Source organism: Parus major, chromosome 13 (genome assembly GCF_001522545.3).
Source record: "Parus major isolate Abel chromosome 13, Parus_major1.1, whole genome shotgun sequence".
NCBI lineage: Eukaryota > Metazoa > Chordata > Aves > Passeriformes > Paridae > Parus > Parus major.
In genome coordinates this window covers 2,543,585-2,558,343 of record NC_031782.1, presented here as the reverse complement: position 1 = coordinate 2,558,343, position 14,759 = coordinate 2,543,585, and the positions used below count along the sequence as shown (strand labels likewise).

Sequence of the window (14,759 nt, the reverse complement as noted above, 5' to 3'; positions counted from 1 at the left end):
CAAAGAAGGACATTGACAAGTTCCTGGGTTTTTAAACCCACCCAATTTTATCACAGTCCAGATGGCACTGCAGTAGCTTGATGTCATTTTTGCTTACAGGACACATAAACTGCTCAGACACGGCACAGCAGCCTTTTTAATGACCTGGTTTTCTCCTCTTTCAGTGCTCCACTTGCATTTCCCAAAACCCCGCCCTGCCAACTCAGTCAATTTGTAGAAGAGCAGAAAAGCAGGCAAATATTCCTAACACCACATTCCCCATGCCCTGAGCTGCTGTGCAGTGGGAGGTTGGAGGCTTTTTGAGGACTGCTGCCTTCTCCAAGCACTAAAAGGACAAAGATGCCACACAGGCCCCACTCGTGTGGTGGCTCTGATCCCTCTGCTCAGCCTTCAGAGGTCAAACTGCAGCTCAGGTGTCCTTGGAACATTTTTTCTGAGTGTGACACGGCTGTAACTGCTGCCTGGGCTGGGCACAGAGGATTTCCCAGCTCTTGGACACAGCAGCTCCATCAGGCCCACTGAGGGTGGGAGGCTCAGCCACTGAACCCTTCCTGTTCATTATCTCAGGGCACACCCTTCAGCAGCACCTCCTTGCCTAATTTAACAGGAAATCCCATCTTGTTGCTGGTTTTTTTAAGTATTTTTCTTTTCACAGAAAAACAGTCTGGAAATTGTTAATAAATAGAACCTCGATAAAAACCAGTGCTGCTGGATTTTTACCTCCCTCATGCACCCAGTCTCTCCTAGAATGAATCCTCTCTGAGTATTTATCTCCCCACACAAAACTTATAGAAAAAATGAGGAAATAAGGAGTGGGAGGAGAGAAGGAAGGGGAAATAGATTGCAAAAGTTTTTTTCAGAGTTCACAAGTACTTACTTAAATTTGTAGTCCCACCAGCTTCAATGGACCTATTCACCCAAGTGTCTGCTTATGCAAGCACAAGTTGCACAAGGGCAGCCCAAATTATTTGTTCAAAGCTGTACAGAACTTATTTCAGAGCCAAGATTAGAACAAAGACATTCCAATTCACAGGCCCACAGTCAAATTGTTGTTACAATTCTTCTGCTTTATAGCCGAAGCAGAAGTGAAATGATAATGGGCTAATCAGCCAAGTTTGGAGGTTTTCCACTGTATTAACTATAAAATTAAGATCAGCAGTGACAGTCATGTAGGAAAAATCCAGAGACAAAGGATGAATTACAAGAGGAGCTGTGAGCATCTGAGTTTCTCAAAACTGTGGTCTGAAGATCACTGTAACTGGCAGTTACATTTTAGAGAGATGAAGAGGGAAGAAAGCTAAGTGCTGATCCATTTGACATATTCCTCTAATTTAAAATAAGAAGGAGCACAATAACAAAGGGATGAAATAACCAAGCACAGCCTTTGCACAGGCTGTGGAGGGTGACTGCGAGGCTGCAGGGCACAGTAACAAGTTTACAAGGCACTACCAGGATGCTCTTGGACACCCAGCACACACTGGGGTGGTTCTGCCTGCTCCAAAATCTGCAGAGCAGGAGTAAGAGCTGCCCCATCCTTGGCAGGCAGGTCCCTCCCTGCATCTCACAAACACTACGAATCCTTGCAGTGGGTGCATCTGAGGAGCGCAGTATTCTTGGAAAAGGCCAAGGCAGCTGCCACACTTCCCACTACACTCAGCAACTCGAGAAAATCTTTTTCACAGTCACCTCCCACGTGCCAGCAGCAGCAGCTCCCCACCGCTCCGGCTTTACTCCGTGCTGCATCTGAGAGGCCCTAAACTGGGATTGAGCTGGTGTGACATTCCCAAGGAGCCCAGTGAGGCAGGGAGGGGCGCAGGCCTTACCCGTTTATCAATCTCCCCGTGCTGCAGCTGGACGAAGCGGGCGCTGATAGCAGCAATGTAGCTCTGTTGGTTGGAAAACGCCACCCGCCCGGCTCCCTTGGGGTACTTGAGCTCGGGGTCGGTGTCGATGCCGGCGTAGCAAACCCCTCCGTAGAGCCGGTCCATGATCATCGCCAGCTCCACTGCAGCACAAAGCAAAACCAAACAGCTCTAGGCTCGCTTGTTTCTCTCAAAGCACCACCTCAGGCCGCTCGGTGTCCCCCACTGCGGCACCACGCTCGATATTCCCTCGCTGCCAGGCTCGCTTCCCCCAGTGCTCCCCAAACCAGGCTGCACATCCAACATGCCCAGTGCTGCAGTGTGTACCTGCTCGTAAAGGCCGAGGAACACCACCAACAAAAATGGTTTTTCTTGGGTCAAGAGGCTGGGAACCATCCATAACAAAATCACTATCACTAAGGTTCCAAGGCCGGATCTGAACCTAAGGACAAAAAGCCTGGGTTTTTTAACCATTCACAATTCAAAGTGTCTCAGTAATATAAATTACAACAGTGTCCTACAGAGAAGAAAACTTCTTAAACAGCTATACTTTCTAAACTCTACTTGTTCAGCAATCCTTTCTCCAAATGAACTGGTAACAAGTTCTCTTAAGACAGACCGTTTGAGGATGCTAAATTTCATCACTTGCTTATTACCTAAGTTTCTGGGGAAAAAGCCCTCACCCTCTGCTGACACATTTACTTAATCATGACTGAGCTGTGCTGTACAACCCCCCTGGTCACACAGATCTGCACTGCTCCTCTTGTCCCAGCCTTATCTCAGTGCAGCAGACTCAGACCTGCCTGTTTAGTTACTGTGCTGCTCTGTATTTGGTTACAGCTGGCCAAAACTTGAAGCACAGGACTAGAGCAGAATTCTCCCCAGCTATTGACAGACTTGCATCAGCCCCCCAGCCATTTGTATATTAATAATTTACAGTTCAGTGCCATGGTATGCTTTTTAGGATTTATCTGTTACAGACAACACTCAGACAATATGAATTCTACATGTTCATCATTAGCAAGAATAAAATACCTGTCTGGAAATACATTTATTTCTAATAAAAATAGGCATTGTAACTAGACTATAAAACTTCCTTATGTCTAGTTCAAAAGCAGTAAGTTGGTCTTTTCCTTATTTGACACCTTAAAGAAATTTTAACATTAACATTCTGAGGACAGAAAAAACTGTGTGTGAAGAGCCCAGTTTGTGATTATCACCCAGGAATTGTGCAGGCCCTGACAATTCCACCTACCGGTTTGTCTTTGATAGTGGGGCTGGAAACACAGAGATAGAGCTTTCCATCTTCTTCAATGCATGCATCAATCAGTGCCTGCACAGAGCTTTCATCTTGGAACAGCAAAAATGCATATCCTGGCCAAGGGAAAACACAAACATCACTGCTGTCTGTTTGTCTATAGGATCAGAACTTGACTCAGAATTAGGTTTGACATCATGCTGCCACACAGGAAGGGAAAAGATTTAAGGTGCTCTCAGCACACATTTCCAAGCCACAAGTGCTCTGGTTGTTCATCCCAGCTGCTGTGGAAGGCATTTAGTGCCTTTAAAAAGCTCTTATTACATGTACAACAACAGGGGGGAAGAGGGAAAATGGAATAAAGTAAAAACAGGAAGTTAAGGAGGAATTCTTTTAGTGAATAACAACTGCAAAGCCATATTCAAAACCAGCTGAGAACAATCCCAAGGATTAAATTCTTTTTTCCCCGTAAACATTGTGCCACTGTCAGACCAATCTTATGTTTTCTCACAAAAACATATTCTAAAATGCTGATTTTATTGGTTTACAGACATTTACCTTTAGGAGGAAAATAAGATTTGCTCTCTGCCTTGTGTGGCCAGTCTACAATCAAAGGTCCAAAGCGCCGAAAACTTGCAGTGATCTCATCTGGAACAGGAGAGAAGGGAAAAGGCATTAGCTTAAAATAAACTGAACTTCAGGCATTTGAAAGACACTGATTTCAGGTAGCTTCATCCATAAATAAACATTCTGTGACCCTCCAGGTCCAGCAGCTCACAGCAGCGCTCAGTAGCTGATGGGGAATCTTAGTGACAAGTCAGAACACTCCTTATAAAACAAGACAAGCCAAAGCTCAAACTTTTCTTTCTACTGATAATTATAAATAAAAGCTCATAACCCACTAATTCAGAGAAGCTGAGCCATTCCATCTTTACAGTTATAATAATCCAGCTTCACCTACTCTCATGGATGACGTGAAATTTAAGTTGCCATGTCCCAGCAGTGCATTACAAACTCTGACACAGAAAAAGTGGGGAGTAAAACAATTCTGTGATTAAGTAAAAAAATCTTTTCAACTTTATAGTTGCATTTCTTCTAACCATTATCCCAGCAGGCTCATACCCATAGAACACAGAGCTCTGGTGAAACGAAGCTTCTCAGCACCTATAAGTGACTTTTTAATTTTATTTTAACAACTGCAGTGTTCTGCCTTGTGATGGACCCACCACAAACCCCTGGTGCCTCAGGAAGCCCTGCACAGATCCTGTCTGGGTTCTCACCACACACAGGTCAGAAGTTACCACAGGACAAAAATCATTGCTGAGGAAGGAAACAACCTCAGCTACACAGGAGGAACCAGAGTTAGGTCTTGGTACCCTACACAGACCTTATAAAACTATGAGCAGCTTTTCCTGCTGCTGACTTCTGGGGCCTGTAAAATGATTGCAATGAATTTATGAGTTTCCACAGGTGACATTGGCTTGTTTAATTTTGCACTTCTGTACTTTTTATCCTGATGAAGTCAGTTTAAATCGTGGCAAGGCGAGGCAGAACAGCACCACGGCCTAAACTCAGAAAGATCCATTTCCATATCAAAGCTTGGAAAACACCCATCCCATGAGCTGGCAGCCAGAAGGTTTCCCAGCCCAGCAGCTGCTCTGGGTGAGGTTTTGTACCTTCATCGATGTCCGGAGGCAGCCCCCCAACAAAGACTTTTCGGGAATAGCGTTCCACGCGCTCCCCGTTCTGGTGGGAGAAGCAGTGAGGAGACCCCAACCCGCTGTGCAGGCTCTGATCCCCACGCCCATCATCCAGAAACCCATCCTCCATCGGGAACAGCGAAGACTGACCTGAAGAGGGGGTTGGAAAAAAAGAAAAACAGGGAAAAAAAACCATACTAACAGAACAAAGCGCACACTGTTGGAATAATTGGGGAAAATGCACCAGTTGCTGCATCAGCAGAACTGGGAGTGCTTTGCACTCTGAATGAGCAGTTATGTTCTCGATTTCATTGCACCCTTTTAGTTTTCAGTATCACCCAGCAGCTCAAATGCTTCATTTCAGAGGAAAGGTCCCTCCTCTGAATGGTAACAAACCAGGATTTCTAACGGGTGCTCAAGCTGACTGCTTTCCATAACATTTTGTGTTTCCAATGAGGTTTTTTTTTAAAGTACAAGAAGGGAAGGGAACAGCCAATTTGGTTTCTGGGGTTTTCACAATATCAAGCCTTATATTCAGTTTTCCAATGAACAGCTTCTTCCAGGGAATAGATACAATTTCAAGATGAAAATGGGAAAATAAGAAATCTACCAATTAAATATAATACACGTATAAATTACCTGATATGAAAACATATCATAAACCACCCACTAATAAATAACAAAAATAACCTGAGGAAAACAGGAAAACCCACTGTCATTTACTGCAAACACTGAAAATTTTGTCCCCCCTAAAACTTTTCTTCAGTGTTACAACAGAGTTTTGTTAATGGTCTCACCCTAAGACAAAATGTTGTAAAATGAGAACTGTTCCCCTCACAGTCCAGCATCTTTCTATGATAATCCTTTATCATAGAGTTCCTTAATATTTCTTTTAAATAAGATTCTTTGTTATAAATGCCACTGTATAATATCATAAACAGAGCACAGGAGCTGTTCTCTGCCATGAATTCCCTGTTAAGTTCCAATATTCAACAGCTACACAACAAACTATTCATTTAAGGAATAAATATATATAGGGAGAGTAAGTAATGAGGCATGCTACAAGTTTTAGGATACATTTCCTTTTGTCTAGGATGTGATACACTGTGTCTGCTTTTTCAGGATTCATCCCAATCTACCACAGAAAGGTACTGCTGAGGTTAATTTCTCCTGGTTTTGCTTCCTGCCCTTGAAAGAAATTGATTTTAAAAAAGAAAACATCTTGAAAACAGAAAATCTGACCAAGATACAGACATTTTCCATGAAAAAAATCAAACAGCTAAGAAGCTGAAAGAAAAAAAAAAAAAAAAGAAGTAAAATCCACGGTCCATAGAATTTACAGGAATAAAAAATGGAAGGCTCGGTCAGGTTGCCTTATTTGAAATTTCAAGAATCTTTTACACACCTTTAATAAAAATAACAGCCAAGTATAATCAGGCCTCTTTCTGTAGCTGGGCAAACCTCATTCCTACTATGATAAAAATATTGTAGTATTGACTTTAGCCTTGTTTTTCCCTAAGGAACTGGTGCACATGTGATTTGTTTCACCTCTTAAGACCCCAATCCTGCAGGTACTGTTGGGAGGGAGCAATTTCCAAACCTAACCCCCCATTCCAGGTTCCTCAGCTGCTCTTGGAGAACTCCACACACACATTGAACCCAGCAGGTCAGACACTCACTGTCTTTATGCTCCATCAGCACCCAAAATTCCCCAAATAAACTCCTCCAGCATTGGCATTCATAACACACACACACACACACAAACACACAAACACAGCCCCCCAAGGTCACAAACCATCCAGGTGATGTCCACTGTGATCATTTCAGCCTCAGGTACTCCCTAATCCAGTTAAAATGCTGATTTATGGCATGCAGACTATGCAAATGTATGTGAAACTGCTCCCTTATAAGCTTAAAGTTTGGACTTTGCCCTCTAGTAAAAACTTAATGTTATTTCTCCCATGAGACATTGTCAACATTAGAAAATTAAAGAGGAATATTGTTACCTCGCCTTCTCCCATATGTCCTTGCTGCATGTTAAATGAGAAAGAAAACAGTCTTTCAATCATTGTTATAAGGACCAAAAGACCTAGTTTTATTGCCTTTATACTGACTCAGTGACTCTCAAGCCTTTGCAGATCCAGGTCATTTAAAATAAGTGTTCACAAGCTGTCCCTCCCCACCCCCCGTGGCCTCCTCAGCCCAGCTCTGTTACTTACTGATAAACCACGGCGACAGGAGGCTGACCAAGTGGATATGGATAATCAAAGAGACTTTTGGAAGCAATTTTAGCCCCAAATTTGCACATTTATTCACTTATTTGAGCTATTCCTGGGTGTGTGCCTATAAGCAAATGGATCTTTTCCTCATGCACCAGGCTCTCTCTGCCTTGCCAAGCTCCAGAATATTCCAACACTGCTCTCCACCCGAGCTGGAGGAGAAGCCCTGACACAAGGAAAGTGCAAGATTGGTGTGACACTTTCTGTTTTGAAATCAAACCCATGAAATCCTTGGTTCAATTCTGACTGGCAAATAACCAGCTGAAAAGCAGGAAAATCAAGGAGAAAACTGGGCCACTAAAGTTGCCTTCTAGACTCAGCAGTGTGTCCAACAGGATGGATTCTCTCACACCAACCCAAGACACTGTGCTGGAATAATTCAAGTTGAGTAACTCATTCCTACTTTTCATGTTTCAGAACAAATCAATTCTACCCCTAAAAACAACAGCATTTTCTGTGCTGGCTTGCAAGAACCCATTGTCAGAGCACGGCCAAACTTTCTAATCAAACTTGCACATTCTTTCTCTTTTAATCTCATTAAAATCTCTTTCTGAAAGCACGCCAACTGTTTTCAAAACTTGGATTCTTCCTGGCAAGTGCTGTGAGAAACTCTGAGCACATCATGTGCTTGATTTTGCTTCCCCATTGAAAATTGAGGCCAGCAATTAGTTTAAGCATTTCAATATTTGTAAACCACAACAATACAGGAGTCATTTCCTCTTTCCAAATAAAAACTGTATCAATCCAATTTACTTCATGATTATTTAACATCCATAAGATCATTTCACTCCTCTGGTAGAGACTCAGAATTAACACCAAGAACACAAAACAAAACCCTTGTCTTGACTGGAGCAGATTCTTGAGGCAAAGGTTTTATGGGAGAATCTGAAGGGCTGAAGGCCTTTACAATTATAGTTTTCCCATGGTAATTTTGAATTTAGAAATGCAGGAGGCTGATGCAGTCCTCAAAGGAGAAATGTAAGGAAATCACAAAGCATCAGCAATCTTGCTGTGTCCCTGACTGAGCCCAGCAGCCTTTGCACGTTTTGGAGCACATCAAGCACTTTAAAGCCAGCTCTGCCTATAAAGCCATAAAAATCCTGCTTGTGGTTTCTGACTGAGTGACAAAACCACGCAGCCTCCTTCTCTCTGTGCACTCACTGCTGGCACCAACACCCAGACACGACTGCACTGTGGATGTGACACCACGGCTCAGGCCAGGGGACTCCTCTCAGCTTCCCCACCTGAGCACTCAAGACAAGAGGACTTTTCTCCTTTACCAGGACAAAAAACACCCCAAAAAGGCTCAGCCACCGGCTAGGAATTATTTCCAATGCCAAATGCTACGTTTGGAGAACCAAATACTAAGATTTTTTTCCTCTTCCTCTTCTTAATTTACCTCTTGTTTTCAGCGTTTGCTTCACGTCTAAGCCGCAAAATACCAACATCTGACATTTCAAAACATTTCTCAGGAGCCACAGTTTATAAACTCACCCAGCACAGCACAGATACAAACTTTCTCTGCTCCCTGAATGCAGGGTTCATCACACGCCATTAATTTCACACAATGTGAAACTCTGTGAAATACAAACAGCACTGAGGCAAGGAATGCTCTCTTGGCAGGCCAGGAAGGCAGCTGAGTCCCCCCTTGTGGCTTTCCGAATTTCAGATTAAGAGGAGGCTTTGCTGCAGGAGTACCCAGCTAAACTGCTGCACAAATTAACCTTAAACTGCCACCGACCACAGGAAAAGGTTCCATTTGTAGATCACAACATTTGTCCATCCTTTGCTGAGAAATGAGACAACTGCAGCCTCGGTTTGGATTCCTCAAAGTTGTTTTTCTCATCCCTGTTTCTTCAGTGGTCCAGATAATTGCATCAAGGGCCTAAGATTTATTTATTTTGTGAGATATCTGTGCGAGAATTTTGCTACAAAACCTAAAAAATATGAAGTGTTCATGCAACTGGTTCAACTGCTCATTAATAACCAATGCAGAGATGTTTTTTCAATAAGATCAGCCTGAAACTTAAAATGCTATTAGCAGCTGCTTCAATTATTTTGTCCCCTCAGTTGTCCCTTTATTACTGTGTCTCAAATAAAGCCGCAGAGAAAGTCAATGATCTTTTGCAAAAATCTGCTGCTTTTAGTTTCATTTTAAGGAACATCAGGAATAAACAACCCACTCAAATTTTTGTGTCTTATCATTTGAGACACTTACTGGGCTCCTGGCTCCTTCCCTTTCTCCTTTCTTTTTGAAAAATTCGTATATTTTGTGTCTATACCTCCAATTAAACATGCTGAGCTCTCTTCCCTCCATAGGAAACACCACAAAGCCTGTCAGCATCTTGGGCATAACCCCAAAAACACATCCTGCTGAAAAACCTTGAAAAATCCAGGGATCCTAAATCACTCAAACCCCAAACCTGCTCTGAGTTTGTGCTGCACAAATTGTGCCCTGGTTGAGCACCTGGTTCTTGCTGATTCCAGGTGCATTTTGTATTTACACCATCAGCAGCTGTTCATTAAATACTATATAAATGGAGAAAAGAGTCAGAGGCTAGATTTTTTTTTAAGGGGTATAATAAGGTCTTCTCTATTGTTACTAACATTGGTGAGCAGTTGTTTATGTTGGAAAGTAAATATGACCACTATCTGAGAGTTTCAGGCTTTCACTGAAGCTGGGAAGGTGATTTGTGGCCAAGCTGTCCTTTGTTTCCCTTAGGACTCACACAGAAACAGGAGTATCAAAATTCCACAGGGTTATTTCTAAAAGTGAGCTGGATATCCTTGAACCTACCAGAGAAAACATTTTGACTTGCCTGAATTTTACTTTTAAATTATAGAAAAATAACTGAAGCACAATCTACTTTAGCCATTACAGCAGCAGAGCTTTATTCCCACATTTTCTTTACACTCAACTCTACTTTGCAATTATATCAAGATTGACACCGCTGTGCACAAGGCCATTAAAAACATGAACTCTAATATTTTACTACCTTTTCCCCCCACTACTCCCTGAGGGCAGGCACGGTTGGTTCTAACTCCAGAGTGAGATTTTATCATCGCTTTGCGTTTCACAACTTTGAGTTTCATGGATCACATGTTTCTGCCACAGGTAAGAGGACATTTCACAAGAGGTTCTGTAAGGTCACCTCGAGCCCTGTTTCACCAGGGAACAAATTAAACATCAGCTTAACCAAACCAAGGGAAGAAAAGGGAAAATTCTAAACAACATCTCTATTTAATATATATTGGGTTAAATTATCTCTATTAAATGTAGAGACCTAAGCAGGGATTTTGCGGAGAGCTATATATACTTTGTTAAATTAGAACATACAAAACCTTATCTATCTGCATGTATTACACATATAAATATTTCTTTCTATTTAATAGAGCCTTACAATTTAATTCTTAGATGACATTTTCAGCATGAAAGCAGGTAATGCCATGAAAGTTGTTGGGGTGATAGGACAAGGGGGAATGGCCTCAAACTCACAGAGAGAAGGTTTAGATTAGATTTTGGAAAGGAATTCTTCCCTGTGAGGGTGGAGAGGCCCTGACACAGAGAAGCTGTGGCTGTTCCTGGATCCCTGGAAGTGCCCAAGGCCAGCTTGGACAGGGCTTGGAGCAGCCTGGGATAGTGGAAGGTGTCCCTGTTGATGGCAGGGGGATGAAACTAAATCACCTTTAAAGTCCCTTCCAACCCAAGGCACTCTGTGACTCTGTGGTTCTGAGGCAAGCAAAAAAAAAGTCCTGTTTTTATGCATTCCTTGATTTCAGTTCTAAGCCATGAAAGGATCCCTCACCAGTTCCATGAGTGTCAGCATGAGATATTTGCATGTGTGCAAAAACGTTGCCCAGTTCAGGCACTTAATCTCGTTCCAGGCAAATTATTCCAAGCACATGATGTGGAATTATTCCATGCTGGCTGTGGAACAACAGCCCATACATGGCAGTGGCAGCAGCCCAGGACACCTGATCCAGGAGAAATTCTGTCAATACAGAATAAACTGGACAAAATGGTACCAAATTTGTACTGACAGTGCATCTATTCCTTGTCAGAACTTCACATTTTACAGCCCAGCCGTCTCTGACACTGTCAAATGAGATCCCTGTCCTAAAAATTGTTTTCCAAACCAAGCCACTAAAAGGGAATATGAGAGATTCCCTTTTTTCAAAGGATTTCAAATGCTACCAAACTTCAAAGAGTGAAAACTATTCCAATAATATTTTATTAATCTTAAAACAGTCTTAGAAAAATTAAGCAGCTCTATATGTACATCTGAAGAATGTATATTTGACACACTTTTAGCAATGTTAAAGTCAGCATGAAACGAGCAAAGAAGCCTAAATTTCAGTGCACAAAACCAAGGATTAGCACCTTTTGAATTACCAATTCTGCAAAATTAAGCAGCAGAGTTGCCAAAACTTGTATTTTTCCTCCTAATTTACTTTTAAAGAAACACAATGTAAAAAGAGATTAAAAAAAAACCCAACAAGTAAGAAATACAGCTCTACCTTATGTCCAAAATGTCCAAACAAACGCTGAAAAACAGGAGTATTTTTGTAGATGCAAATATTATGCTTTATTTCAAGTAAAGCCAGATGCCTGAAGACAAGTATTTACCATTCCTTCTGTCAAGAACAGGAACAAAATGAAGTTTCTGTTATTCCATAGCACTCAAGTACAGGTCTGAGTAGAATCTTTAATTTTCAGTTCCAGGTCACCATTACAAAACAACTGACAGACAAAAAAGTAAAGAGGTTTCTTTCCTTCAAAAACCCTGTGGAGAATCATCCTGCAAAATCCTTTGGTAAGTAACACTGTTTTTACCTGTGATTATGCTGAATTAATTGGGTTCACATGGTAGAAAGGTAGAACCTGAATGAGTGGCAGAAAGCAGATTCTCAGCATAATAACTGCGAACAGGGAGTGTTGACAACTTTATACATCAAATAACCAGGGCTGGAGGAGAGGCTGAGAACACTGGAAGGGAAAGCGACTGTTTCCAAGGCTTGTGGAATGAGCTGCAAGTTTAGAGGGCTTTAAACTGCCTAAAGAAAATCTCACTGGAGAGATGGGGCAGTCACAGCCAGGAAAGAATTCTCCTTGGGAGGAAGCCCCCCAGACTGTTCTCCCTGTCTGGAGACTTTCCAAACCCCCCTGGGTGTGTCCCTGTGTCACCTGCTCCAGGTGACCCTGCCTTGGCAGTGGTTGGACTGGATCATCTCCAGAGGTCCCTTCCAAGCCTGCCTATTCTGGGATTCCCTGATTCCCAGACAGGGACAGGAAGGAGAATCCTGCTTCCAACTCTGCCACTACAGCCCAGCTTCAAATCCACCTCCATCAGGAGCTCAAGATAATTCAAGATAATTCAAGATTGGGCAGCTGAGCCAAAAAGCCCTGGACATTCTTCCAGAAATTACTGAATCCCTGAATCATTCAGGTTGGAAAAGCTCTCCAAGGCCATTGAGTCCAAACTGTGACTGATCCCAATTTTGTCACCCAGCCCAGAGCACTGAGTGCCACGTCCAGGCCTTCCTTGGACACCTCCAGGGATGGGAACTCCACAGCTCAAGCCTAAGGGTGAAGGGGAAATGGGATAAAGCAGGTTAACTCTGGAAACCCCGAGTTCAGCTTGTGTGAGGGCTTTAAAAACCAGCAGCAGCATCACTGCTTGCTTCTGATGCTCTGTCAGCCCAACGGGGCCTCTGGTCCAAAGGAACCTCCAGAAAGGATTTTCCTACATTTCCAAACCACTTAACTACTCCTGAAATGTGACAAACCCAATTCAGTCTCCTTCATCTCAAAAACACAGAAGCTTCAAAGGTGACTTTGAAGTTTCTTTGCTATCAAACAGCAGAACACAGAGAAATCTCCTAAACCAACCCACTACAAATCCTAGGCACAGCTACAGCTTTGTCTACCAGGGGTCAATATTTGTTCCTTAATTCCAATTATATTCCAGGGGGATACTGCAAATCCATTTAAGTGGGAGCTTTAAATATTGTATGTATTTGATTCCAACTCTTCTCCAGGCTCCCCCGACAGGGTGTGAGATAAGAAACCAAAAACAGGGGAGCAAATGATGGAGCACAACCATCAGCTGGAGACTGGATGTTAGTTGGAATTATACTGTGTATCAGGAAAGCAGGCGCCCTGCTGCTCATGGCACTGAGCTTTATTTTATATTCATGTATGACTGCTGGAGAATAGACACCAAGTTATAAAAACATCCCATCTTTTGCCTCAATACATCTTCCAGTTTGTGATATGGAATAATTGGCAGCATTTATCTTTTGAACACTTCAAGTATTACTGTATTCACTTGAAAAATATGAAATGAAAGGCAGAGTTTGCAGCTGGGAGAAGGAAAAGCATTACAGGAATCAGCTTCTCAACCACAAAACTACTTCAAACATGGAAACTTCATTAATGACAGACTTTCTGACAGGAGGAAAGAGAGGAATGGGCTGTCATAGGCTAAATATTGCTAGATAAAATTTATTTTGTAAGTGACAAGAAGAATTTATTGAACCTAGTAGAGAATTTATGGAACAACTTATGAGAAGGTGTAAAACCTTCCCAAATCTTTGCTGCCACGGTTTGTATCACTGTGCTCCTGGACTCTTTATATGCAGCATTTCACCCCAAGAGCTCTGGTATCTGTCCAATCCATCACCAATTCCTGCACCAGGAATTCTGTCCAGGCTTTTTCCTGGATTACCTGCCTGTGACTTGCAAAAGCTGGATTTACACTGCAAGACCTAAACCTGCAGCTCCTTAAGTACAATAATAGGTTCAAAGCAACTTATTTTTGTCTGTGGAAGGAATGATCACAAGACAGCCTGGAATGCAACACGAGGGCTTTGGTTCCTTTTTTAACCATCCTCTTAATTCACTCCCAAACAAGAAGGGAACAGGAACACAAGCAAGTCAACAGCAACCCATGAGGAAAGGCTGAGAAAAGTGGGATTGTTCAGCCTGGAGAAGAGAAGGATTTGGGGTGACCTAACTGTGCCTGAAGGAGCCAACAAGAAACATGAGAGGGACAATTTCCAAGGGAGGGAGTGCCAGGATAAGGGGGAATGGACTCCCACTGCCAGAGGGCAGGGAGAGATGGGATATTGGGAAGAAATTCTTCCCTGGGAGGGTGGGCAGGCCCTGGCACAGGGTGTCCAGAGAAGCTGTGGCTGTTTCTGGATCCCTGCAAGTGCCCAAGGCTAGATTGGACAGGGCTTGGAGCTCCCTGGGACAGTGGAAGGTGTCCTGGCCATGGCAGGGGTGGCACTGGATGAGCTTCAAGGTCCTCCCAACCCAACCCAACCCAACCCATTCCACAGTTCTGTGATGAAGCACACTGAAGTCTGGGCAGTGGAACATTTCCCCATTTCTCATTTTTCCAGTGAAGAGCACAGGTAGGACACTCATTTTCTCAGTAACTTGATGAAACTGTACTACACACTTCCCCACACCCAAATGGGAAGAGAAAATGAAAACATTATTTTAAAAGAATCATCATTTCCCATGCCTGGATTTGAAAGTGCTGCACAGGACCAGGCACCAGCAGTATTTATACAAGTACATATTTATATAAGTATCCCCACGTTCCATGTATAACATTTATCTATTTCTCACACCCAATCTGAGTGCTGAGCT

General features: G+C 42.8%; 1 protein-coding gene across 2 annotated transcripts in view; it reads right to left on the bottom strand.

Annotated features, from left to right (window-relative positions):
* Positions 1 to 14,759, bottom strand: part of CPEB4 (cytoplasmic polyadenylation element binding protein 4) — a 37,336-nt gene that overhangs the window by 5,201 nt on the left and 17,376 nt on the right. The window contains exons 3-8 of one of the 2 annotated variants that reach the window (XM_015641708.3): positions 6,827 to 6,850; positions 4,797 to 4,970; positions 3,679 to 3,768; positions 3,118 to 3,236; positions 2,190 to 2,304; positions 1,824 to 2,005 (exon numbers count right to left, since the gene is read on the bottom strand). In XM_015641708.3, the coding sequence (XP_015497194.1) occupies positions 1,824 to 2,005; positions 2,190 to 2,304; positions 3,118 to 3,236; positions 3,679 to 3,768; positions 4,797 to 4,970; positions 6,827 to 6,850 (704 nt within the window). The remainder of the gene's footprint in view (positions 1 to 1,823; positions 2,006 to 2,189; positions 2,305 to 3,117; positions 3,237 to 3,678; positions 3,769 to 4,796; positions 4,971 to 6,826; positions 6,851 to 14,759) is intronic. The other variant, XM_015641709.1, reaches the window with a different exon arrangement.